General features: G+C 51.4%; 1 protein-coding gene across 1 annotated transcript in view; it reads left to right on the top strand.

The window, feature by feature from the left end:
- Positions 1–14,989, top strand: part of KHDRBS3 (KH RNA binding domain containing, signal transduction associated 3) — a 127,777-nt gene extending 112,788 nt beyond the window's left edge. The window contains exons 9-12 of the mRNA XM_032591973.1: positions 3,883–3,941; positions 6,057–7,204; positions 7,644–7,702; positions 14,719–14,989. Of these exons, the coding sequence (XP_032447864.1) occupies positions 3,883–3,941; positions 6,057–6,148 (151 nt within the window). The 3' untranslated portion in view covers positions 6,149–7,204; positions 7,644–7,702; positions 14,719–14,989. The remainder of the gene's footprint in view (positions 1–3,882; positions 3,942–6,056; positions 7,205–7,643; positions 7,703–14,718) is intronic.
- Positions 14,990–25,314: the final 10,325 nt, after the last annotated feature.

Here is a 25,314-nt window from a genome sequence, read left to right as displayed (position 1 = left end):
TTCTTACCTACTATTAATGTTATTGTATGCGTAAATGAAGAGATTTTTAGTGTCTTTTCCCTTTTGCCTTATGTTGGGTTTTTAGTTCATCCTTGGGAATTCGGACACATCTCTGGCTAATAGACATTTGAGGTGCACGAGATAAAGCGCTGGCAGAGCAATTCGGTGGAGCTGACAGGTGTAAGAGTGGGGCTCAGCTGCTCCCAGCTTCCTGGCTTGACGACAGTCTTGTAATAAATAATCAGAAACTGGGCAAAATGATAGCAAATGTCAGTTTCAAGTTTTCACCTGTCAAAACTGAGATTGTCTTATCACCAAACCATTGCTGGACCAAATTATGCTACCTCTTATCCTCCTGTTCATGGGAAACATTCTTCACCCCCATTTTTTTTTTTTTTTTTTTTTTTTATGCTGAATGGTGTTAGGGCACTTCACAGACAAATTTCCAGTCTGCACTGATGTTCATTACTGCTCAGTCCATTTGATAAAGACTTGGTTTGGTCAAAAAGCTCTTGCTCGACTCCTATGTTGATTAGCTTCAGTGCCTGTCACCGACAGCATCGCATTAAACAGTGGGGGCCTGTCTCAGGAAAGGAGATTCTTGCAGTTCTATGAAGATGTAATTCACTTTGTGCGACTGATAAAATTCTCAAGAACATCAGGGTTTTATTTGTCTAAGGAGCCATTCTGCTGTAACTTCTGACCTTTGGAAAGAGGACCGAGGTTCATTTAATTTAGTGCTGTTTTCCACGAAACATTAGCCAATTTTTTTTTTTTTCCCAACAAAATGAGAAGTTATTTTGACTACTTTGTGGCCGACTGCAGTGCATGAGCCATCAAGAATGTCACAGCTGCCCGGGGTCCGCACAGGACTTACACCAGGCCCGTGGCTGGATGGACGGGGGTGCTGAGACAGTGAGCAGGACGCCTCCCCACCCCGGGAGCCCGGCAGGTGGACGCCCAGGTTCACACGCAGATGTTTGACCCATCGTTGACACTGACATTTCAACAGGGCGTTCCTTTCTGAATTTCTGTCCTCAAGATGAAAAAGAGCATTCTACTTAAGCAATTCTCCTATTTAAAGCTGTAAAACCTTAAGAGGGAGGAAAGCAATATTGTTTCTTTCATTCTTGTTTCTGCTGGATTTTTTTTTTTTTTAATGTGAATGTTTCTTTGATGTTTTTTTAGCCAGTCCCTCTTGTTTCCCTCTCGCCATAGATCTGTGTGCTGCCCTCAAGGAAAATTGCAACTGTTGAAAGGGAGGGAGGGAATTTGAGACCAGACAGACAAGTAAAGCAGTTGTAATTCATCACGATCACACGGCAGTGAGTTTCACGTGGACCCTGACTTACATTTCCGGGTGCGAGGAGGGGTCATGGAAACCCCAGACGGGCAAGTGAGACGTTCGGGGAGGGAGCGGGGCAGGTCTGGGTAAACCGCACAGCCCGCCCCCCACCCCTGGCATAGGTCTTCAGCACGTGGTGACGTTGGCACCTGAGCTTCGAGTGTAGGTGCTGTCCCTTCTGAGCTGTGTGACCTGGTGGCTCAGCGTCACTGTGCCTCAGCTGCTTCCTGTTCAAGGATGGTGACTCTGTGGAGGTTCAGTGAGATCATGTCTGCAGAGAGGCGGTCAGTGCAGCCCGGGTCTCACTCATCAGAGGCCCTTCCTCCCACGCTCCCTTCCTTTCTCCCACGCCCTCATGGAGTGCCAGTTCTCCATCTGAAGACGTTTTTTTAAAACTCTGTAGCCGCACGCAATTCCTCAGAAAAATTACACATTGCCACTTGGTATATAATAGGTCAGCTGTAAGAGCGACTGCCCTGTTCCTGGGCAATGCTTGAAAAAACCATGGGGCTTAACACAGAACATTCCAGAGAGCGTACGTTCCATCTCCATGCCAGCAGGCTCCCGTCATCACCAGTATGGGACACTGTTTAATTGGCTAGTGAGGATGTGAGTAAGCCAGGAGAACAAGATCTGACCTATATTTTGCACATGGAGGAGGCATTTTATACGGAGGAATATTCTAGGCTCGGCATTTGGTCAGTGCTTCTTGACCCTGATGGAAGTACTTGTAGACTCAAATTCTGAAGCCTGTTTCTTGCATCCGTGCCTCGTGTGTGCCCTTCCCCCGCCTGCAAGGCCCTTGCCGCCATCTCCTCTCTGTTCCCTCTCCCTACCCCTTGGCTTCCGCCCTCGGGTGCTCAGAGCTGCTTGAGCATTAACGTTGTCCAGGTAGCCACCACAACGCAGCCAATGGTGGGGGCGCACCTCCTCCGTGGACTCCGTCCGTGTAGAGTGGGGCTGTGCTGGGGGGCGGGGGTGGGGGAAAAGCAAGGACAGGGCTGCTCTGGGGAGCCCTCTGACTCTGGGAGATTGGGAAAGTTCCCCAAGGAAGTAACATTGTGGCTAAAGACTGAGTAGCAGGTAGCTTGGAAGGAGAGGAAAGAAGAACATTTCTAGCAGAAGGCGGAGCAGAGGTGAAGGCCCTTGCCCACGCACTTGAGGCAAAAAGGGACGCCCCCCCCCCCGCCCCCCCGTGCTTACCCCTTCCTCCTAGGATCGCCGTGCTGTGCTGCGGCCGTCGGAGCCGATGAGTCTCTGGTAGTGCTCACCTGACAGTGAAGCGTGGGGAGGAGAGCCAGGTGTGGGTTTGACCAACGAGCGTGTCACCTGTCTGTTCTCTGTGAGACTTGAGGCCGGCGCCCTGGCTTTCAGATCTGCAGCATCCTTAGCTATAAAATGGGTATGACACTCATACTCACCTCGGGGGCTGCCGTGAGGACTCCACGGGATCTCGGCAGCTGGCATTCGGCAACACTCACAGCGTGGAGTTTATTATTCATCTTGCAACTTCTTAAGGTGTTAAGCAGCTGAGCTGATCATTTTCCATTTTGATTGGAACTTCTTACTTGATTGCATGGGGTTGGAATAATGAGAATGTTTATTTCCATGACAATCCAGGATAACAAATTCAGGACGATTGTTTCCCTACAAAATTAAGTAGAGTGGGAAAGCGGACAGCCTGAGAGGGTGAGTGGGAGCTCCCCCTTGGATCCTCAAAATAGCGTCATAAACTGCTTATATCTGCCGTGGGTTAGTAATCTAGATTTTTCCATAGGTCTGTTCCTATAAAAAATTACGCCTGATTGAAATATGTTGTGTACGTGTAGCCTCCTTTGCATCGTCTGCAGCAGAATGGCCCTGGTGACGGGCTCCCTCCGACCCCCCGCTTTCTCAAGGACGCTGTACATGAGAACACAGACGCGCCTGTGCTTTGAAAAGATGCTCGGCCTCATCCTCACACGCATGGTGAGGCTGCCGTCACCGGACGGCAGGGAAACCTCCTGCTCTCCTGTCACGACACGGTCATCGTGCCGGCCTCTTGACCGGTAGCCACTTCCTGACAGTGACGGCATAGTCCTGGGGAAACGAAACGTGGAGTCTCAGGCCTTGTTGTAAAGCCCACAGGTCACACAGCATCGGGCTTTCTGGGAGGTTGGAGCTAGAGAGGAAGGAAGGTCCTTGCCTTCTGGTGGACAGAACCCGTGGTTTTCCTCCCTCTGCACCCGCGAGGCGCCTGGCACGGGGCAGCTGCACTTGTCCGCGACCCGCCCGCGGTCTCTGCAGACTCTTCCTCCAGGACGGTCTTGGTATCCATCACGCGCAAGAGGCGCTCACTCCGTGCTCACTCCGTGCTCACTGGCCACTTGCTGTGGCTCAAGTGTCAAACACAGTTATGAGGCATTAAAGTTGGAAACCTTTGGTAACTGTTTTAGAATACTTCGCTGAATGTGATTCAGACTCACAGCCAAGTCATTTTCTCCTGCGTTTTCATCTTTATTTACGTTTTTATTTCTTGCGTGTTTTGTTCATTGCAGTGGTGCTGATTACTATGATTACGGACATGGACTCAGTGAAGAGACGTACGACTCCTACGGTGAGTACCTGGCCAGAGTGAACCGGAAGCAGAGCGGGGGGATGGTCCCAGAAACACCTTCAAGATCTTAACGGAGGAGAACGTACCTCGTAAAGACGTTTTGACCGAAACAGCAGCTTCCTCTCCGTTCGTCTGTACATATCTAGCTATTTTCAGAAGCTCCTTTAAGATTTAAATTTAATATTTAAAGAGGACCAAATACTCATAGGAAATTGCATAGATTCACATCCTCAACTTAGATTTTCTGTTTGGGTTGATTGCCATGTGCTGATTTTCTCAATTACAGAATCGTTTGCCAAACTGCAGACACTTGAAAGCGTGGCGCTTTTTGAAGTGTCTTCGCTTCTTGACAGTAAAGGAAAATGAAGTCATTGAGTCTGCAGCTCTAAAACGATTCTCCCACCCCCATCTTCATATTTTAATTCCTCTCCGATCGCAAATGCTCTGAAAACATGACTGTGGGAGTCCTTCCATAAAGGTTACCAAAGCACTGAGCCAGGGACAGGACGTCAGGCCCTCTCTCCAGCTTGCGGGGAGACAGCTAAACCCGTCTGAGTTCAGTGGGAGCTGGTAGAGATGCAGGAGAATCCGCGTCCAAAGTCTCAGTGTGCAGAAGGAGGACAGGTTTAATTAAAAGAATTGGCGGCAGCAACATAATGATAGTAAGAAGCTCCTTTGCCGGAGGGCAAAGAGATCAGAGAACAGGAAGCTTCAATCAGTTGCAAAGCTCTGATAAAATGCCTGGTACCCAGCGCAAGTGAATCAGGATTCTGGTTAATGGATGTTCTGACATTTCTCTGAACATAACTGAAAAACCATTTTCCGGTGTTCCTTTTGAAGTGCGTTTTGTTATATCACCTGCCCCCAAGCTGTGATGACCTCACCTTGGATTTTTTTTTTTTTTTTTTTTTTTTTTTTTTTTGTTATTTGTAACAAACACTTAAGAGAAATACCTTGGTTTGCTGGATGCTGTCCGCTTAAATTGATGCAAGTTAGCTTGAGGGAGTGACGTTGATTGCATGTTTGTATCAAAAGAAGAGGTCATTTTAAGTGTTTTTCCTTCACAGCCTTTTTAAATTGGTCTCAGTGGACACATGGCTTTTCACTTGCTGTACGTTGCCGCAGAGACGTTAACCATTTGCTGGCAGAGACTTGTGACGACTGGGTGCTGGGGTTGAACAGGTGTTTAGTTTCAGGAGGTCTAGATCACGGATGCCTCTTGTTACTCCAGACCTGTGTCTGGGATGGAGATACTGGTATGATGCCTGACAACGAACATTCCGTCACTAGGTGTATTTCGTATCCAGGAAGAATTGTCGGGGCGTTTGCATTCCACCCAACACAACTGTCCTTCACTGAACTCTCCGTGGAAGGGCCCGGGAGACATGGTGTCGGCGATTCTCTTTCCCTCCCCATCCCCGCGTTGCTCTTTGTGTTTGTCTCCTTTTGCCCGCACACATTTTTATCTGCGTTTTCTATGTTTTTGCTGTTAAAAGAAATCTAAGTGGGGGCGCCTGGGTGGCTCAGTACGTTGAGCATCCGACTCGGCTCAGGTCACGATCTCACGGTTCGTGGGTCGGAGCCCCGCGTCGGGCCCTGTGCTGACGGCTCGGAGCCCGGAGCCCGCTTCGGATTCTGTGTCTCCCTCTCTCTCTGCCCCTCCCCCGCTCGCACTCTGCCTCTCAGTCTCAAAAATAAACATTAAAAAGAAAGAAAGAAAGAAATTTAAGTGATCCTCTGCCCATTCTCTTTCCCATTCAGAAGTATCTTGACGTTTAGCAAAAGGCAGTTCCCTTTGCTGTTTGAGCTTGTGAGCTTTGGTTAAATGAGTGGCCCAAAGGCAAGTTCTTGCGAAGTCGGTTGCCATTGAAGACACAAAACTCATTTTTCTTCCCATGCTGTTAGGTTTTGTTAAGAGGACAACCATTTTCCATTGTGTCTGTGATTTTTTTTTTTTTTTTAAGTAAATACCGTTGGTTTTTTCCTAGTGCATCAGGGATATATGTCTTCAATATGACAGCTACCGTTGGTTCAAGGGTTAAGTTAGATTCTGAAAAATGAAGCCAGCGGGATCCATGGCAGTGATCTAATTGCGATTCGTCTTACTGATTTTAGGGCAAGAGGACTGGACTAACTCAAGACACAAGGCACCTTCAGCGAGGACAGCAAAGGGCGTCTACAGAGACCAGCCATATGGCAGATACTGATTGTACTGTCTGATGTTGTGAAATAGCCAATCTCCACCAGTCCTGTATACTGTTCAAAGTAATTTTTTTCTATGAACAATCCCTTTTTAAATAAATCAAAATGCTTAAAATCTGAATGGATGGAACTTTAAAACTACTTTGTTGAAACATCAACCTGGGCAGAAAAAAGGAAAAAAAAAAAAAAAAGACATGTAAAATTTTGTTATTTCCAGTCTGTATATGAAAAAAATAGGTCATCAAAAGGAAAAAAAAATAACTTTGATTAACTAGTGTTAAACAAAAAAATAGGTTTACTAAATATGTTAATCCATCCTTTTAACATAAGCCTCACCTTTCATTTTAAAGGTTTCCATAGAAATTTAGTTATTTTATCTTTCAGCCATATGCTAGTTTTTTTTTTTTTTCTCTTGCCAACATGCGTAAAAAGGGAAGCCAATTACAAGTGCAAATAATGTGGTATTCTTTTGTAACTCAAGTCTTGAAATGTTCTGTAGTGTTAAGCAAAGTCTCCTCTTGCTTGATACTAAATAAACTTTTGAAAGAAATTTCGTGTGTGTGAGCTAACAATTTCATGTTTTGCTTATTTAAAAAGGCCTTCATAAATAGTTGTAAACAGGGAAAGAGTTCATTTAACAACGCTTGTCATAAAAGGGTTCACACTAAACATTGTACAACTTACTTAAAAAATGGTATAAAATTAAATGTACCATTCTCTACTCACCGTAGATTTAAATGCTGTTTAAAGAGTCCAAATGGTTATCAAGCTGCGTGAGTGACACGTTAAACCTACGCACAACCAAATCTTGTTTAAAAACTGGTTTTAAAATAACTATACTGATTTTCTGAAAAACATGTGATCAGTTTTCATCTTGTTGAGCGTTTTTTCACTAGTGCAACTTTGGATTTTTTATGAGAATTTTGGTACCTTAATGAACACCTCGCTCCATGCTGGAAGCAATAAGCACAAAGCTTTTAAAGACACTCTGACTTGACTAATTGAGTCGCACTCGCCAAGGCTGAGGATGTGTAACCCTTAAACGGTCTTCATTGTCAAAGGTAAATAAATCAAATAAGATTTTAATCTCACTTAATTTATCTTAATATAACTAATAAAACCAGGGAGATTACAACTTAGCAAGTTTCATTATCCATTTTAGAGAGGTTTTAAGATCACCTAAATTCTCATTTTAAAAAGTTTAATTTGTTTTAGTAATCTAAAAAGCCTTAGTTCAGTCAGTTTAATTGGGGCCAATTATTCCCTATTAAACAAATGTAAAACCTCATAACTAGTGGTTTGTAATACGTTATTTGGTTAGTAATTGAGGGCACTTCTTAAAACTGACAAATATTTAATAAAGTTATTCTTTTAATTGTTTGGGTTAAGTTTTTTTTTTAATTGTAGATGATATAAAATGTTTAATTTTTATTTCTTAAGAGATTTCCTTCTCTTTGAGTAAAAAGGCCTTTTTTGTTTGTTTGTTTGTTTGTTTGTTAGGAAATGTCAGCCATCTTGGGAAGTCAAAGGAACTGGTTGTGCCCGGGGAGCAAACAAAGGTACGTCGTGCCTTTTGTTCCAATTATTTTGATGTGTTGCGGAAGATGAAGACAATTTCATGCTTATCTACAGTCACATGGAAAATATCCCATGCTGGTTCCTATTACCAGCACTAGTGATTACCGTGAATTAACTCCTCCAGTCAGCAAAGAAGCTTCCTGAACGTGAACAAGTCAGACCCAGTCAGCTTTGGTTGTGATGCACAAGGCAGAGACACCGGTCGTCCCACTATTTATTAATATTTGGATTACTTTCTTCGGTAAAGAAATACGTTTAGTCAACCATATGAAAAAATTTCCAAACTATTAAGGAAAAAAAAGCAGTTTATCAAGCCTAATGTATAATATGAGCCCGGTGTTATTTTCTAAAAACGGACCGTGTGGCAGGACACCTGGGTGGGTCAGTCGGTTAAGCGTCCGACTCTTGTTGTCAGCTCAGGTCTTGATCTCAAGGTTGTGAGTTCAAGCCCTGCATTGGGCTCCATGCTGGGTGTCGAGCCTGATTTGAAGAAAAAAAAAACAAAAAACAAAAAACTGTGTTCTCTCTATATATTTACAGGCAAAAAATTACACTGATAGGTTGCAGATTTTTGACAATACGTATCCTAGGGCTTCTGAAAGTATGATTCTGTGTGTGTGTATTTTCCTTTCTGATGTTGCAAAACAAACTATTTTATAAGTACTATAAAGTGTGTTTTATGAAATTGCATAATTCTTTTCAACATGTAGGGATCTGTGAGGGAAATGTATCGTTAGTTTTGGTCTCACCATATTCTTGTGTTTTTCTGAACCATCAGAAACACACTGCTACTTAAGCTCTTATATTCCCAGAGAGTCTTAGGTTTTAAAAGTATTTGTATCTGAGCTCTGCCCCTTCCTGTGTACCTTGGGACAGCAGCTCAATGAGAGTGACGCTTATCTCATATAGTTGTTACTAAGAATTAAGTGAGCGAATGTTAAAGGGTGTTTTGTAACCTGGAAAGTCATACAGTAACGTGAAGTGTAATTGTGAATTGTGTAATATTTAATCAGTATTGGAAATAGCTGAGCGTTTTTCCCCTCCACTGGCCAAAATTAGCCTGAAATCAAATTACTGTTAGGAAGAGGATAGTTCTTTTTAGTCTCATGGACCAAAATAAAGTTTTGGGGTTTGGGTTTCTGAGGGGTGGGGAGAGTCTTTTCTTGCACAAAAAGGGAATGTGACACAGAACACATTTTTTTTCAATGTGTAGTGTTACACTGAAGGTTGTCACTACTTTCCTTCCATATTAAGTAATTTTGGAGGGGGGATTAGCACGCTGAATAATAAATGTAGGTTTATTAAGTGAGGGATTAAAGATCGGTCCCCAGAGGGTAAACCCCCAGGCTTACCCCCTCTTCACAGCTAAGTCTTAGGAATTATTGTTCAGTTTTATGTTTATATTCATTTTTTTAAAGAACCCATAGCTCCCCTGGACTGTAAAAAGGGATTGTGAGCCAGAAAGGTCTGGAACCACCAGGAATGCTATCGGACAAGAAGCCTCCTGCTTGGCCTCAAGGGCTTCCTGTACTTGGCACGTACCTGCCAAGCCTTCTCTCTCCCTGTTCCTCTGAAGTAATTTGGAGGGCGATGGAAGGGGTGGACTGTAACCATACGTGCTGGCCCCCGCTCCTTCGCCCACGGAAACCGGGCCCGTTCTCCAGGACGTGGCCTGGTGCCCTCCCTTCTGTGGCCACCATCCCTCGGCCCTCTCTGAATTCGGCTGGTACTTCTTCGTTTCAGCGTTGATGTCACAGGACCTAGATTGGCTACAAGTTGCTGTTGCGACCACACACGAGCTTATCACTCTCAGTAAGTGATTTCACTGAATCCTTAAAGCTTTAAGAAGGTGAGTGTCATCCCCTTTTTACAAAGGAAGACACTTAAGCTTCTAGAGGTGAAATCACTCACATCAACTCACACACCCTGCAACGCGTAGAGCCAACAGTGAACCGTCGCGTCCTGTCCAGAGTCTGTGCTGTTGGTGGCCATCACACTGTCGCTCCTCTGGACGAGCACTGACTCCCCCGTTGGACTAAAGGCTGTTTAAGAGCAAGGGCTACTCTTTATGTTACCTTGTATCCCCGGAAGTGACTCCCACAACACTGAGCATTAGTTCGATGTGATTGAGAAGTACTCCGCGCTCTGGCTGTCTTCCACCTCTGCCCCAGATGCCCTCCTGGAAAATCTCCTTGACTGCGTTTAGGCTCTGAATCTTCTCATATTCAGGAGATGCCTTGTTGATCCGCTATCAGTATTCATTCGGGTCCACTGACCCAGCCTCTGCTGTGCTGCAGACACTGTGCTGTGGGACGTCGTCCCGTCCCCGAAGACGCGACAGCCTGCGGGGGAGGTGGTCGAGGAGGGTGTCGGTAGGACAGAGGCAGGCGCGTGGAAGAGAGACGCTCCCGTTAGGTGGGTGGGTGGAGGTGGGGCGGGTGCCAGCAGGGGAGTTAGCACCAGGAACAGAGAACCTGACCACATTGGGGAAGGTGTTCTCGGAAGCGCTCCGGCCCCAGCTCCGTCATCTACCGGCTTTATGACCTTGGTTAGGTCACTAAACCTCTCTCGACTGCAGCTGCAGTGGCAGTTTCCCCACCCATAAAATGGCACAGTAATGAGACACCCACCTCAGTGTCGCCGTATGAGGACAAGAAACGTGCGCGGCACTAACAAGTGTTTGCTCTTGCTTGTTGCCTTATGTAAGTACTTGGAGCTATGAAAAAGCACGATTATCTAGGAAATCAGTTATGTTGGGCAATCAGAGAAAGCAGCAGGCGATGCCATCTGGGTAGGCACGAGACGCGTGGTGAAGGGCCTTGCGGTTCCTGCTAAGAAGCTTAGACGCGCTGACCCCGTTTTCAGTAATGATATCCTCCTCATCTCCAAACTTGCCCTACTCCAGCCCCCGAGGCGGAGAAAGTGCCTTGGGCATCTCCGTTCCAGCAAGAACTTTGTAGGAACCTGTTTGCACGGGCTGTCGATCCGATATCCGGACACACTGTCTTAAACACAGGGCCCTACCTTTCATCCTCGACCTCCTCTCCGCAGAGTAAGGGCTTATCAGCAAGACCATGAATAGGAAAGAGTGGTCGGGGGATCAGTAGGATTCCTAACACACAGTGTCAGGGGTGGTAGGAGGAGTTAGCAGAGAGCAAACAAAACACCCGCTCGTGTCAATAGTATTACAGTTCAGACAGTCTAGCTCATTGGTTTCACTCACAATTAGACAGTGACTCTGCTCTGGCCAGTGTGTACAGAGAAACGAATCCCAGAGTCTAAACCGAATGATTTGGAGAAAAAAATAAAAATGTAATCAGAAGTCTAAGTAACCAAAACGTAAGCCACTTGATACGATTTAGGTCATGAATATAAATAACAAAGTTTGTTACTTTCTATGCAAATAATGTCTACTGCTTATATCCGTCAATGTCTTATACAGACAGCAAGGGAAAAATAAAACCATCACTGTGTTTGAAATAACAAAATCTACCTTGTCTTGATTCTGTTTCCATCTCTGAGATGGGTTGTAGGACATTTCCCAGTCTGACTTGCGTCCTCCTCTTGTCTAATCCAACTGATTAGATTCTCAGTGGGATTCTGTTTCAGTGATGAGCACCTAGTCCTGAAGTCGTTTTTCAGATCTTTGTGTGATGAGCCCCTCAGTGGCTCCCGTGGCTTTCAGGGTAAAGCTCAGATCCCTGGCTCTGAACACAAAGCCCGGCCCCATCTTGGTCCTGCCTCCCAGCTGCTCCAGCAGGCTCTCTACCCCTCCCTGCCCTGCTCCGGCACTGCTCTCCCCCCCCACCCCGCCCCACCCCGCCCTGCTCCGGCCTTGCTACTGAACATCCCTCACAGTGCTTTCCTGTCCTCCTCTGCCTGAGTCACATTTCCTCGCCCCTCCCTCTCACCCAGCTCTTGGCACAGCTAGTCGTTAGGGTCTGTCCAACTTTGAAGTGAACCGTGAAGCTTGGCCTTGCCGGGGAAGCCTCCTTGGCACACGGTCTCCACATCAGGCCTGGGTGTGGGATCCCTGGGGGTGGAGAACCCTTGTAGCTGCCCGAATTCTGCAAAACAGCGTCCCTCGAGGGGCCGTTCACTTTCCTTTCCACCCACCCTCCGACCGTCATAGAAACATCTTTCATGTATGGACCACGTCTTGTGCCCACGAAGCGGCAGGTGAACAAGCAGTCAGATACACGAGCGAACCTGATGAATTGAGGCGGCACGGTGTCTCCGCAGCACGGGAGACGGGACAGGACGTCCTTGGTCTTACCGGGCGGAGTCAGTCACCCTTCCATTTGCAGAGAATTTAGCAGGTTTAAAAAATATATTTTGTTTAATGTTTATTTTTGAGAGAGACGGAGAGGAAGGGCAGAGAGAGAGGGAGACACAGAAGCCGAAGCAGGCTCCAGGCTCCGAGCTGTTCAGCACAGAGCCCGACGCGGGGCTCGAACTCATGAACTGCGAGATCATGACCTGAGCCGAAGTGGGACGCTTAACCGACTGAGCCACCCAGGTGCCCCTAAACAGGTTTTAATCATCTACATCATTCAGATGTAGATCTAGATGCATAAAAGTACCTTTTGACCACCACTACTGGCAAGATCCAGGCCTTACGTCCCCTGTCTGCCACCTCAGAAGGTCCCTCGAACCTGACAGGCCACTAAAAGGGGAGACGGACTAAGTGAGCAGGCGCAGAAGCCCTTGTGACGTGAGCGGGGCTCCCAGAGCTAGGTCTCTGTCCTGTTTGTTGATGCGTCTGTCTTCCCGCAAACATGGAACTGTGTCTTGTTTGACTGGTTCATCCAGGTGCCAGCGTGGTCCCTGGCACACGGCAGGGGCTGCTGACATGCTCCACAAGGAGCGAGCGAGTGAGCGGGGGGAGCGGACGACCCTGTGCCTTTTCAAACACCAGCACTGAGCACTTGGCACTCTTACAAGTTTGCTTTCTCGGTGAAAATGAGATTAAGTAACTTCTGTGACCACTGGCTTTTTCAGTGGGAAATGCGAAGTCGGGAAACCAAAATATGGCCTGTATTTAATAGGTACTCCATGTGCTTGGTACAAAATCTAAAATTCCGAAGGATAGAATGCAAAGTTGATCTTCTTTCCCACCCGTACCCCAAACACCCACCTGTTTGCATGGTTTTTTGTGTATTTGTCCATTTTTCCAGAGATAGTCTGTGCATAAGCAAAGCATAGGTTTCTTTTCTAATTGTTGCTTTTTTACATACAGAACAGTACGCTGTTTTCTACCTCCCTCATCTCGCTTTAGAGTATAGCTTAGAATTCATTTTCTGTCATTTATACTGTAAAGCTGCCTTTTTGTTTCCATTGGCTGAATGGTATATATATGAACTAACTATTCTAATTTAAACAAAGATTGAGACATGCAGTTCACCTCCCGTATTTTACGCCCACTAAAGACAGTGCTAGAAAGCAGAGCCCTGCATCTCTGTTATCGTGCACGTTTGTATACGTCTTTGAGAATGAATTTCTGAGCCAGGTTCATTAAGTCTTTGCATATTTTAGGAATATTACTGCGTGGTTCTCTACGGACGTAATGGTGTCCCTGATTATGCTTTTCTGGGGGAAGCTTGAATTCCCGACTGCCACGTGCGTTCTTACCGTATACAACCGTTAGCACGGAAAACTCCTCTACTCAAAACGGGTTTGAAAGGGTCTCTGACGCCCAGCATGGCGACTGGCACGCCGTGGGTTGGATCCCTGTGTGGACAAGTGAGGCTGTGGGCCTCCTCCCACTGCCCAGCCTGAGCAGATTGGCTCCGAGGGCCGCCCGCGGTCTGGGGGGCCCACGAGGGTACCTTGAAGTGTCCTCGCCCACCTTTCCTTGTCCATCCTGACAGTACGTCGGGATCTTCCCTCTCCCTTTTTGCCAAAAGAACCCTCTTTCCCATTCGCTCTGAGAGTACTGGCTGCTGGCACTCGATTCAGGAAATACTGATTAACCAGACCACACCCCAGCCGATAGATCTACTGCATTCGATGTTTACCTTGTGCATGCAGCATTAGCCTTTAAATCCGGTTTGCCCTGGTCAGTCGTAGCACGTGCGGGTGGCCCGTGTGGCTCACCGTCCCTGGCCCCACGCAGTAATAACAGGCTCTGCAAAGGCAGAGGCCGTGCAGAGGAAATGGTGGTGAACTCTGTGAGGGAGGGCGAGGAGGCCGAGGTTTCACAGAGAAGGGGACACCTGCATGGAGCTTTCTAGAGCTCAGCTGAGATCTCGAAGCAGGGAGAAGAATGTCGGGTGTTAACGGGCTGGTGCAGGCGGGAAGGCGGACGTTGGTGACCCCACGTGGGCACGTGAGCAGGTGCCCGAGCCGGCAGAGCAATGGGGGATGCTGGAGCGCTGGGAAGGACCAGGTCATAGGGCACCAAGAGCAAACAGTGTGGTGGTGACGGGTCCCTGGGGCCAGACGTGTGTGACCAGAGCTGTGGAGTAGAGTGACGGCCACTTCTCCGTTGTGATTGGGTGGCTTTCGTTCCCTCTCGATTGCCACTGGGTTTGTTTGAAATCATGGTTGTATAATATATAGCACATCAAAATATATTCTTTGGCGTTAATGAAAAACTTGTAAATATTTCTGAAAGTTGGGTCTCATCTCAGACGACAAGAAGTCAAGGACTGTCCCGTCAGTGTGTTCCTGTGGGGACCCGTTTCACATTTTGGTATTAGAGTTCCATGTAAAACAAGGCACTGCCATTCTGAAATCAGACCCATAAATGTCGCGTTGGAGAGTATTTTGATTCTCACCATACTAGTTAACCATTCATCTGCCTTACTAAACACAAATATTTTATGTTCTTAAATTTCTGTTATTTTGTTTTGCCTCGTCTTCCCTTAACATCCTTATTTCTCCTCAGTTTCAGCTTGCCTGCTTCCTCTGCCTAAATCCCACCACCCCCAGCAGAGCATAGATAATTATTAGTTTCTTGATGTCCACAAATATATTTCATTTTCCTCTCTTTCAGGGACTTTCCTTCAAGTTGTGGACTGCTTACGAATTGTCAACTCACCAACGTGCCTAGTCAGTAAATGAATTCACTTGGGAGCTTGAAAATCGTCTTAATTTTTTGTTTCACAATTTTATGTCCTGTGAAATGTTTTTATAAAATGGTATGCCTTTTTAATTTGGAAAGCCTGTTTTAAAAAAGGGAAGGGAAATCCCGTCTTATTTTGTGGTCTCCCAACAACGAACGAACAAATGATCTGTGTGTCACTTAATAAAGGCTGTCCGTTTCAGTCTCGTCCACTTGAAAATAAACTGGAAAAACAAAGTGTTGTTATTTCAGGAAGCTCTAGATTGTGCACACTAGAGAGCCCTGTATGGCTGCCCCTCGCTGCCGGAGGTCAGGATTCTACGCATGTTCCAGATTCGAAAACGATGTCGCTGTCTCCGTGACGGAGCACGAAACGTGGGCGTGTCCTGCCAGAAAGGAGAGCTGATTTTCACGCCTCTCTTGTAGTTTGTTACGGAGCGTAAAGGTCCTAGTCCCTGCGGACAGGATTATTCTGTTCGTTCCCTTTTCTTCATTTACTGGTGCATCGTGATTTTAATTCAATATGCCCCGGGGGGAATGTTTTATTCCTTCTGCCGGAAGCTCACGCAACATGCTTCCCAGTCTTGGAATTTCAAGAAGAGTCTCGTGCGCTGTGAAAAGTGTCCGTCTCCTCCCTCGAAGACACGTTTCCTCAAGGCATTAGCTTTGACGGTGCGTTCCACGTGGGGAGCCCCGCGTTAACCACAGAATAACTTCTGATAAGCTCGCATTTCCTTATCCTCTCATGATGCACCCTAAAAACACGATTCTCCTCTACTCCTGCAGCCAGCCGTGCCGTTGCATTTGCCGGATCGACATTTGTGCAGCTCGGGAGTGCCAGGCGGGAAAGTTCTGTTCTGGAGAGGGCGCGGTGGGTGCGGTGGGTGGGCGCCACGGCCCGGAGGCTGAGTACCCAGCAGCTCGCTCGGGAAGGCGGGGCGCGGTGACGGTGGGATCCGGGGACCCTGTTGTTTGAAATTAAACAAACAGGAAGCGTAGAACATAAGCCAGATTGTTGTAAATGGAAAAGAAGTTGAGCTTCCTTGTTCGTTGCAGCCTCTCCCCTGCGGAGTCGGTGATGTCAGCCATACGCCTGCAAATAAGAATCCCAGGGATTCAAACTTTCCAACGCCCCTTCCGCCTGTCCCCTTGTCCTGGCTCCCGCTCTTGCTACCATAATCTTGGCCTCTTATTTTACCGCCTCCGTTGCTTAATTCATTAAACGCATACTCGTCAAAAATCTCGCCTATGCTGGGCACCGGCCCTACACGCGAGAGCGGGCGGAGAACAAATCAGGGAGCCCGTCCTCCAGAAGCTACCTTTTTCAGTGGGAGGCGACAGGCCATCAGCCACAAACCCAGAGAGAGAATGCCAGGTGGTGACAGTGCTGTTGAGGAACTTGAGAGCACAGTCACGGGGGGCGGGGGTTAGACTTTAATTTGTGCGGCAGAGGAATCACAAGGTGACCTTTTAGCAGAGTCCTAGCAAAATAAACAAGTGAGCCACATCAAGACCTCACCCAGCATGTGCAAAGATCCTGAGGTGGGAACATGCTTGGGAGCTTGAGCAGCAAGGATGCCAGCGTAGAAGTGATAGAATGACCAAGGGGCAAAGAGGACTGCAGTGAAATCAGGGTGGCGGCTGGGGACCAGAGCACGTGGGGCCACCTTTGGGCTTTATTTCGGTGGGAGGAGGAGTTTGAACACAAGAGCAGCGTGACACAATGTGTGTTTTCACAGGATCACTTTGGCAACCGCCTTGAGAATGGGCTGTGGTGGGGCAAGGTGGGGGCACCCCAGAGAGGCCAGGGCAGTGAAGGTGAGCGGGCCGGCCGGCCAGCCTGCCCCAGGAAACAGCAGCCACACAAACACTGAGGACGGGCCCAGCTGCAGACGTGCCTGGAAGGCACTGCCCGTGCGTCGATGTGGAGTGCGGGAGAGGGGCACTGAACGGTGCAAAGAGTTTGGTCCAGGGCCACTGAGAAAATAAACTGCGCCTCTGAGGCTGGATGACCATAGAAGGAACCAGGGGATACGTTAAGGACCGAGGCCTTCGTGACCGTGGTTGACTTCACAGAGAGCTGGGAGCAGAGTCAAGCACGGATTGGAGAAGAATTAGTGTCAGCGGCTCCTTCAAGGAGCTTCTTCAAGGAGTGGCCGGGAGGGGGGGGGGGGGGGGGCGGACGAGATGGGGGCTGGGGGTGGGGAGAGGCCCGGCTGGTGCAGAGATGCCCCTGACCCGTCAGCGCGGGAGGCCGGGCGCCCACAGCGCTGGGGGATGCGGGCGGGGAGGGGGGACAGCTCGGCCAGCAGTGGCCCCGAGGGTCCAGGTCTCCCGGCCCCCGCAGGACAGACTTCCTCTTGGAAGCCCAGCTCTGAAAGGGCTCTTTGAGTGTCCCCGAGGCTGGGGGAGAGCCTAAGAGGGATTGTGCCGCCCAGAACAGAAGCACAGCCGAACAAAGGAAGCCTTTAGACACGAAACTCCTGGACCTTTCTCTGGCTGAGTTCGATTCGGTCCACCTCAGACGGCTGGGGTTCCTCCTCAGCGACTCTGGTGCCACCGGCAGCTGTCCAGGCAGGGCGGGCCGAAATAACCATTCTGCATTCTAGCGTTTGGAGGATCTGAGCGACTTCCTGTGGTTTTCAAAATCACAGCCGATGGCCTTTTCTCCACGTTTATATTAGACCCTGCAGCCCAGCTCTTTCAAGGGATACCTTCCTGGAGTTGTCACCACTGTGCTCGCTGCCATGCCCAAGTACCTTCCTCTTTCTGGTGACCGCAGGGTCCTCTGCAGAGTGGCTGGGCCCTGTGCTGTGGCACTGAGACACTGGGAGCTCAGAGAAAAGGATTCTTTTGTGTGGAAGCTCACGGCCCCTCCCCTGGGCCCGCCCGGGGTGACCCATGGGGTCGGCACCCACTGCAGACTACAGACCCTTCCCCGGACGCCTGGCTCCGGCCCCTTTCCCGATGCCCAGCTCAGCGTCCCACGGGCTGCCTGCCCCAGATGGCATCTAAACGTACGTGCCCACGTTTCCCGGGCCGCCCGCCCCAGATGGCTCAGTTTTGTGGCTCTCTGCCCTTGACCCAAGATGCCCCTTCTTCCACACCGTTCCCCGATTGGGCTTCGGCGAGCAGATCTGCACTGAGCAGAGTGGATGCCTTGGTGTATTAGTTATCAGTTCCTGCATAACTGCCCCAGAATTCAGAAATTCAAAAGAACACCACTGACGATGTCAGTCTGTTTTCTGAGGGCCCGGAGTCTGGGACGCGTTCCGGCTGAGAGCGTCTCACGAGGGTACAAACTGCAGGTGTCCCGGGCCCTCACAGAGCCACTCACGGGCTGTGGGCCAGAGGTCCCCATGTGCCTGGCCACGTAGGATGCCTTAGTGTCCTCACAGCGTGACATCCGGCTTCCGCCAGAGCAGGTGGTCCGAGAGGGAGAGCCCACGGTGACGGAGTGCACAGGATGAAGCTGCGGACTTTTGTCCCCCAATCCCATGTGCTACTGGGCAAACCCACCAGCCCCGGTACCGGTGGGGGGGCGGCCACACACACAAGGGGGCAAACACCAGGAGGGGGGGGATCTCGGGGCCATCCTGGAAGCCAGTCAGCACCTGCACAAGTCACGTTATGTCTCTGGGCCTTTGTGTCCTTACCCACAAGGTAGCGCCTGCCTCAGAAGGGTGGTCGGAGTGAGGCATGGTGCCTTGTAAGCACTGGGTCTATATTAGCCGTTAACTGTCATGGAGACACCCCAACACACGCACATGCACTTGCAGTGTAGACACCACCGGTCCCCATTCTGCTGTGAAAGCCCTCAGCCATCCCATCCAGGTCCCCTCCTCGGGGACCCCTGAGGGTTTGCTCTCCCCTCATCCCCACGCTCCGCGCCCAAGCAGGTGCCCAGTGAGAAATGCCTTCCAGGTGAAGGACAGTCCTCTGCTTCAGGGAACCTCGGCAGCCCCCTCCTGCCTCCCAGCAAATAGGGACTCGAATCTTCCAGCCACGCGGTGCTTTGTACTTGGCATGCAGGGTTCAGCCTTTGCCAGCCTACCGTCATCGATTCACAGCCTTCCTCCCACCCTCGTGGCCCCTGACGGGGGGCAGGGAGGGGGTGGCCTCAGTTTCCCTACTCAGCCTCCATCTGCCGTCTGCTGGTTCCAGAGCCATCACCGCCCCCACCCCCACCCCACCAGAAGCCTTAACCCTCTTCCAAGGGCCCCCCCACCCTGCCCTGGAGCTCCTTGCTGGGCCCTGCCTCCAGCCATCTAGCCCGCTGGAAGCAAGAGGCTGAGTAGCTCTTCTGCCCATTTCTTCCAGATCGGGCCACCTGGGTCTCATGCAAGGTGCCATGTTCCCCGGCCGTCGGGAGGTAGCCCCTGATGTCCCATCACCAGATCGGCCCTCCAGAGCCAGGCCTGGTGTTTTCAGCCTTCTCTCCCTCCCCATCAGCTGAGTCTTAGCTCCTTCCTCTATAAAATGGAGATCCTTCATAACGGCCCTGGAATGTTGTTGAGAGAAGCATGGGTTTGATACAGCGGGGCACGGGCGGGAGAAAAGGGACAGTGTGACTGGCCATCTATTGATTCGTCAAGCGCCGACTGAGCACCTGCTATAATGGCGGCCGTGCTGGGTCCGGGAGCTCTGGGGAGGAAGGATGTCCTTGCCCCCAGGTGGCTCTTGGGCTAAGGGAGGAGAGGAGATGGCAGGAGGCTCACACACACATTTTCTAAAAACCAGAACCCAGAGAACGTTTAGATTTCTCCTCTAGCCTAATGCAGGGAGTTCTGAACAAAATGCCAGGCTGCTGTCCCCAAAGGGCTCCGAGGTGCTAACTCATTCTCCCCAGGCCACGCCCCTGGGACAGCCCCCTGCAGCTGTTGAGGGGAAATCAGCGTCAACACCCAAAGAGAATCCGTCCCTGTCACCAAATAGTGCACACAAAGGGAATCGAATCTACTTCCCTTTTCGGGCAGGAAATTCATGATTTCCCAAATGCCAGAAAATGAGCACAGAGAGGCAAGATCCAAAATCTTCAAAAGCGGGAAGCCAAAGGCCAGTAAAGCGGGGGCAGCTGATTCTAAACCTTCTTCTGGCCTCTGTGAAGCAGCTGTGGGGGCCGTTGGAATCCAGAAAATTCCAGGAGTGAGGGGAGGTGTAGGCCTCTGGGCCTGAACTCTCTAGATTGAGAGGGATGCGTTGTTCATAACGGGCCACCACAAGCTATGTTCATAGTGAAAAACACACATTGGGTGAATCACTGCTAAGACTACCCAGGCTTGACTGGAGTGAGCCGTTCTTGCCATGACTCACATCTCCAGCTGAAAAACAAAGGGTGCGATCGTATTACAGCATATTTATTTCCCTCAGACCTTTCGTCCTACAAATCCGCAATCCTGAATAACCGAGGTCAAACTGTCGATGCTCTAGAGAAATTTCTCTTTCCATTAAACGATATTAAGCGACGGGCCTGGTCCTCTGCTTCTGCGCGGCCCGCGAGCTTTTCCTTGGCTCAAGCTTATCCTTCGCTCAATAAGCTTTAGCTTATTTCGTCTGATGCCAACCAACTCTACACAAGTATCTAAACTGCTGACTTTTCATAATAAGGCAGACGACCTACAGCGTCAGCCTGCTTTCTGCGTGGCCCGGTCAGCCGGGGCACAGAGCCGCCGCGGTCCGGCCATTCTCTACGACCTGCCCCCCCCCCCCCCAGCCTGCTTCAGGCTTCGCTGGCAAGTATTTGGACTCGTTTGTCATTTGCATCTGACACCCACGGCCCCAGCAGCCAGGGCTTGTCCCTACTCACTATTGTGTGGCAAGAGAAAAAGTCACAACTCGGTCCTCCGCCCGAACCACAATAGGATGGTTACTTGAACCAGTCGGCCGAACTTACCCCTCGGGCCTGTGTGCTGGTTCCCCGTCGGCTCAGGACTCAGAAGGGAGCTTGCTATGCTACATCGCTTTGTTCTCAGAAGGCACCAGAGACGATCCGGGATCCGAGCGAGCTGGCCTCTTGATCCACTCCTCTTCGGGCACCTGGCAGGTGCTCACAGCTGGCTTGGTGGGGGCGGGGGTTGGGGCAGGGGCGATTCCAGAACAAAGAGGCTTCTCATGGAGACATAGGACCGCAGACACCCCCCCCACCCCCCGCACACACACACAGCCTGGACCCCCAGAAGGGGCGGCAGCCAGAATGTAGTGTCAGAGACCCATGTGTGGCCTTCCGACCAGCACGCTGCCCGGGGTCCTTGTCTGTAAGGCCTAGGCACGTCGTGGGGTATTTCCAGGACTCCATCGGCCCTCAGGACTTGGGAAGGAGGGGAAGAGGCTGGGAGGAGGGAGATCTATGGAGGGAGCACTCAGGATCAGATCATACTTCGGAGCCCACGCAAGCTGTGCTGGGCCCATGACTAGCACGTGTTGGGCCTGGCTGTCTCACCAAGAGCTGTCCTCCTTGGGAGCTTCCGGCCACGACTGCAGAGGGGAGGCGGCTCAATGCCTATGAAACCAGGGTGGGAGGGGCAACCAGGCTTGGTCCAGGGGTGGTCAGAGCTCTGAGCTCAGCTTGGGAGCAACCTGGGGCCCAGCCGCCCTGAGGCTGGCTCCCCAGGAGAGGGACCCGCACTTCCCAGTGGCTCTTCAAGATGCGAAGATACAGGGCACTTGTCTCCGCAGACGATGCTTCTGTGGACATGCCGTGGTATGTCCAATGTGAGGGACACACCCCCAAGACAGACCCACCATCGCTCTTACCTCTAGGGTCCCCTGGCTTCCTGGGGAGAGCCCCCTACCCCCTGAGCCTCCCTTTCCTCAGCTGACAAACTGGAGTGATGGCCCAGCCTCACGGGGTTGGTTGAAAGGATCAGAGGCAAGCCTGGGTGCAGCTGGCCCAGGTCCCCGCAGGCAGCAGGCTCGGGGGCCGAGGTGCAGGCGGGATCCATGGGCAGGTGGGAGAGGAAGGAGGGCGGCAGGGCAGAGAAGCAGAAAGGGGACCAGGGAAGGTAAACAGAAGCTGCCTAGCTCTCGCAGGACAAGCTCAGACACTTGTCTGCTCATAATGACTTTCTATTTTTAGACAGCGGCGCTCTCTGTGACCTGCTTTGTAAATAGATGCTTTACAGAACAGATCAGGCCACGGGGGTGGGGACAGGAGGGGGGGTCCTGGCAAGGGCGCCAGGGCCCGGCCTCCGTCTCTCTCCAAGATGAACGCTCACCTCCTGGGAAGGGCCACCAGAGCATCAGCGCGGGAGAGTCACAAGCCATGTCCCAGGCTCTGGCCCCTTCTCCGGGGCCATTTCAAGGGCATTCGCTGGACAGAAGTTGTTTGCTGAGTTTCATTAAAATGGCAGGAAGTGCAGCCAAAAAGGCAGGGAAGAGGGGTCAGCTGGTCTCGGCTAGCCCTAGCCCGGCAGGATAGAAAGAGGCTCAGACCAAATCTGTGAGGAAGGGGAGGGGCCGAATCTCCGCGGCCACTCCCCCCGGGCCAGGTGCCTTGCCGGGTGCCTGGGACAGCCGTGTGCGCTCTAATATGCCATTCCCACGGTGACCCCGAGAGCCACCACCATGTCCCCACTTGATCCCCGAGATGTCTGACCCTCCGAGATGCCCACCTGCCTGGGATCCGTCTGTCTGGCTCCACGCCCCGGGTCCCTGAACTCCCGATGGGCCACGTGTCCCTGCCCCTGGCATCTGGCTCTTGCCCAGGGCAAGTGAGGGGCACTGACAGGTGCCACCTCGGGGTCAAGGGACTTAAGGACAGATGTGCCTTCTTCCCCAGCTCCCCTCGTCAGAGGGCCGGGGCCAGAGAGGGCAAACCCACAGGCCAAGAAGGGCCCGACCCGCTGCCGGCAGCCTCCACCGAGCCCCCCTGGACCCCAGACATCGCAGGGGACGACTTGAGAGGTCAGGGCCTCCTGCCTTCGGTCTGGCTGTGCTGACGGTGCTTCCTCCTCCGTGCCGGCTCCGGGGTCTGTGCTCTTCCGCTTTCCTCCACCCCCCGTGCAGTTACGGGTTCTAAGAAAGTTCTAGCCCACTCCTCTCTGCATGTCCCCATCCTCGCCTTCGGCGGCAAAGTCACGTCGCCTCTCTGGGCTGTGCTCCCACACCGCACACTGCAGGGACACAGACACTCTGGGTGTCCCTTCTGCCATTGTCTCGACCGCAGGGAGACCCGGGGGTTTCGGTGGACAAGCCCTCACCTGAGGACAGCGCTCTCTGCCTCTGGGGCGGCCCACAGCATCGATGCCCCAGGAGAAACCCTCAGCCAAGGAGCGATGAAAAAACAAATGGCCTTTGGTGGGTAATCTCACCACGTCCCTTGCCTCTGGGTATGACAATTCAGAGGCCTGTTTCATCCAGTTTCGCCGAGGGGCCTGGGTGGGACTGTGCCCCAGATGTCTCCAGCGGCGACAACTCACCGGCACACCGTCTCTTGACCCTTCCCCCCTACTTCCTCTTCTCTCCCGGTGCTTCCCGGGTCACCTCCCCATACACGGTTTGCGCCCAAGTCCTTCTCTTAGGGCTGGCTTCGGGGGGAGCCACACTGTACTGGACAGAACACGGCCCCAAATATGCCCATGGCCCGGTCCCCAGGACTGTGAATATGTAACCCTACATGGCAAAAGAGGCCTGGCGTGTGTGATTCAGTTAAGGGCCTGAGATGGGAGATGATCCTAGATCATCCAGCTGGGCCCACGGTCACCCTAAGCTTGGGTCCTTAGAAGAGGGAGGCGAGAGGGTCCGGGTGCCCATGAGGAGCCGTGAGGACCGATCAGAGGCGGGAGGGATGAGCTTTGAAGGTGGAGAGGAAGGGACCAGGAGCGAGGCAGCCTCCAGAAGTGAGAAAGGGCAAGGAAGAGGCTTCTCCCCTGGAGAACTTCATCAAGAACTCTACCAAGACCCTGATCTTAGCCCAGTGAGACCAGTGAGACCGAACCTCGAACCACAGCGCTTTCAGATAAGAAGCCTGTGTCGTGTTAAGACGCTGGGTTTGTGGTGATCTGTTACGGCAGCAGCGGGAAGCGAACAGGCACATCTAAGGACATTTCGGTGACCCCTGAGTTCTATCACAAACTCTCCGGTTTGGGAGTGAGGCCACCATGCCTGGGATGTCCCGGCCCTGCTAACAACCAGGGAGGTTTAATGTGACTTAGGCCACCTCTCAATTCTGATTTCCTAACAGATTTCGAAGGTTGCTTAAGAGGAAACTCAGCGGGAGGCGGGTGGTAGGAAGGAGCCGGAACAATTTATTTTTCGTTTCCCTTAAATACCACCACCATCTTACATTCTGCGAGAAGACGCGCCTCTCAGAGAGATGTGCCGCTCCCATTTTGGTGCCTGTGTCATTCTCCGTAGAGGGACCTGGGGACGGTTTTCTGCTACACAAAAGGATACAAGGAAAAGATGAAACGATGGGAGGGAAAGCAAGTGGGCCTGAGAAAATGAGACACAGCCAGAGGAAGGTATGATGGGGCAGCGACGTGCATCCCATAAAGCCTAACACGGGCCTCCGAGCATCCAAAGCAAAAAGAGACGGAGGCTAACTGCACGGCTCCAGTGACCACAAGATACGACTGCCAGGGATAACACACAGGAGCCTCCCCTCAGCCTGGGGACTGGGGTGGTGGAGAGTGTCGGGGGCAGAAGGCGGGAAGGTGGGGCCAGGAAGCCTTCCTGGAAGAGGCGATGCCTGAGCGCCACCTTGCAGGCTGGGAAGCGTTGGCTGGGGGAAGATGAAGGACAGTCCAGGGAGCTAGAACTTGACGCTGAGGGCAGTGAAGTACCGCTGGGGGGTTGGTCCGGGGGAGTGGCATCTGAGATCCACATTTTAGAAGGAGCTAACTGCCGTGTGGAAGGGGACCAAGGGCCTTCGAGAAGCAGCCCGGGGCTCTGGCAAGAATCCCGTGAGCGAGAACCGCTGTTTGTATCCAAAGCTTGCTCCTCCCCTCGCCCTGCAGGCTGTGTGGTAGATCATCTAAAGGGTGTGCAGGAAGGAGACTCCCACGTGCCCCTGAGGCCAAGGTTCTCCCCTCCCCCACCCCATCCCCATTCTTCAGCCCTCCCGGCTCAACCCGCTTCCTGGAGCCCCGGGCAGCAGATGGAACCCAGGGCGTCCCCCGCAGTGTGGACAGACGCTCTGTCCAGCAGCGGCCAGTTCAGAAAGCCTGGGCTGCCGGGAGCCCCCAGCCCCAGCCCCTGCTACTACCTGGTGACCACAGGAACAGGGTCTCCCTGTGGACAAAGCGGTATCTTTCCCACCTCCTTGGTCTCCGCAGGGTGGCCAGAGATGCTTCTCTAAGTTAGGCCCACCCACACGCGTGCTGCCACACTGGCTCCACTCACGGGGCTCCTTCCCCTGCCCCTGAGCACAGGGCAGCGGGGAGCAGCCACCATCCCGACCCCCTACCTGCCCCTCCGCCTCCTCCCCATGCACTGAATCTTGCCAATCCAGGTCCCTAAAGGGGAGATGAGCCCAGAGAGGCGAGGAGAGGTGGGCGGGCTGGTCTTTCCTGGGCTGAGAGGGCGGGG

This window comes from Lynx canadensis, chromosome F2, assembly GCF_007474595.2.
Source record: "Lynx canadensis isolate LIC74 chromosome F2, mLynCan4.pri.v2, whole genome shotgun sequence".
In the NCBI taxonomy this organism is placed as follows: domain Eukaryota; kingdom Metazoa; phylum Chordata; class Mammalia; order Carnivora; family Felidae; genus Lynx; species Lynx canadensis.
The sequence above is the reverse complement of the archived record's forward strand: the minus strand, read 5'-3'. Positions and strand labels throughout refer to the sequence as shown.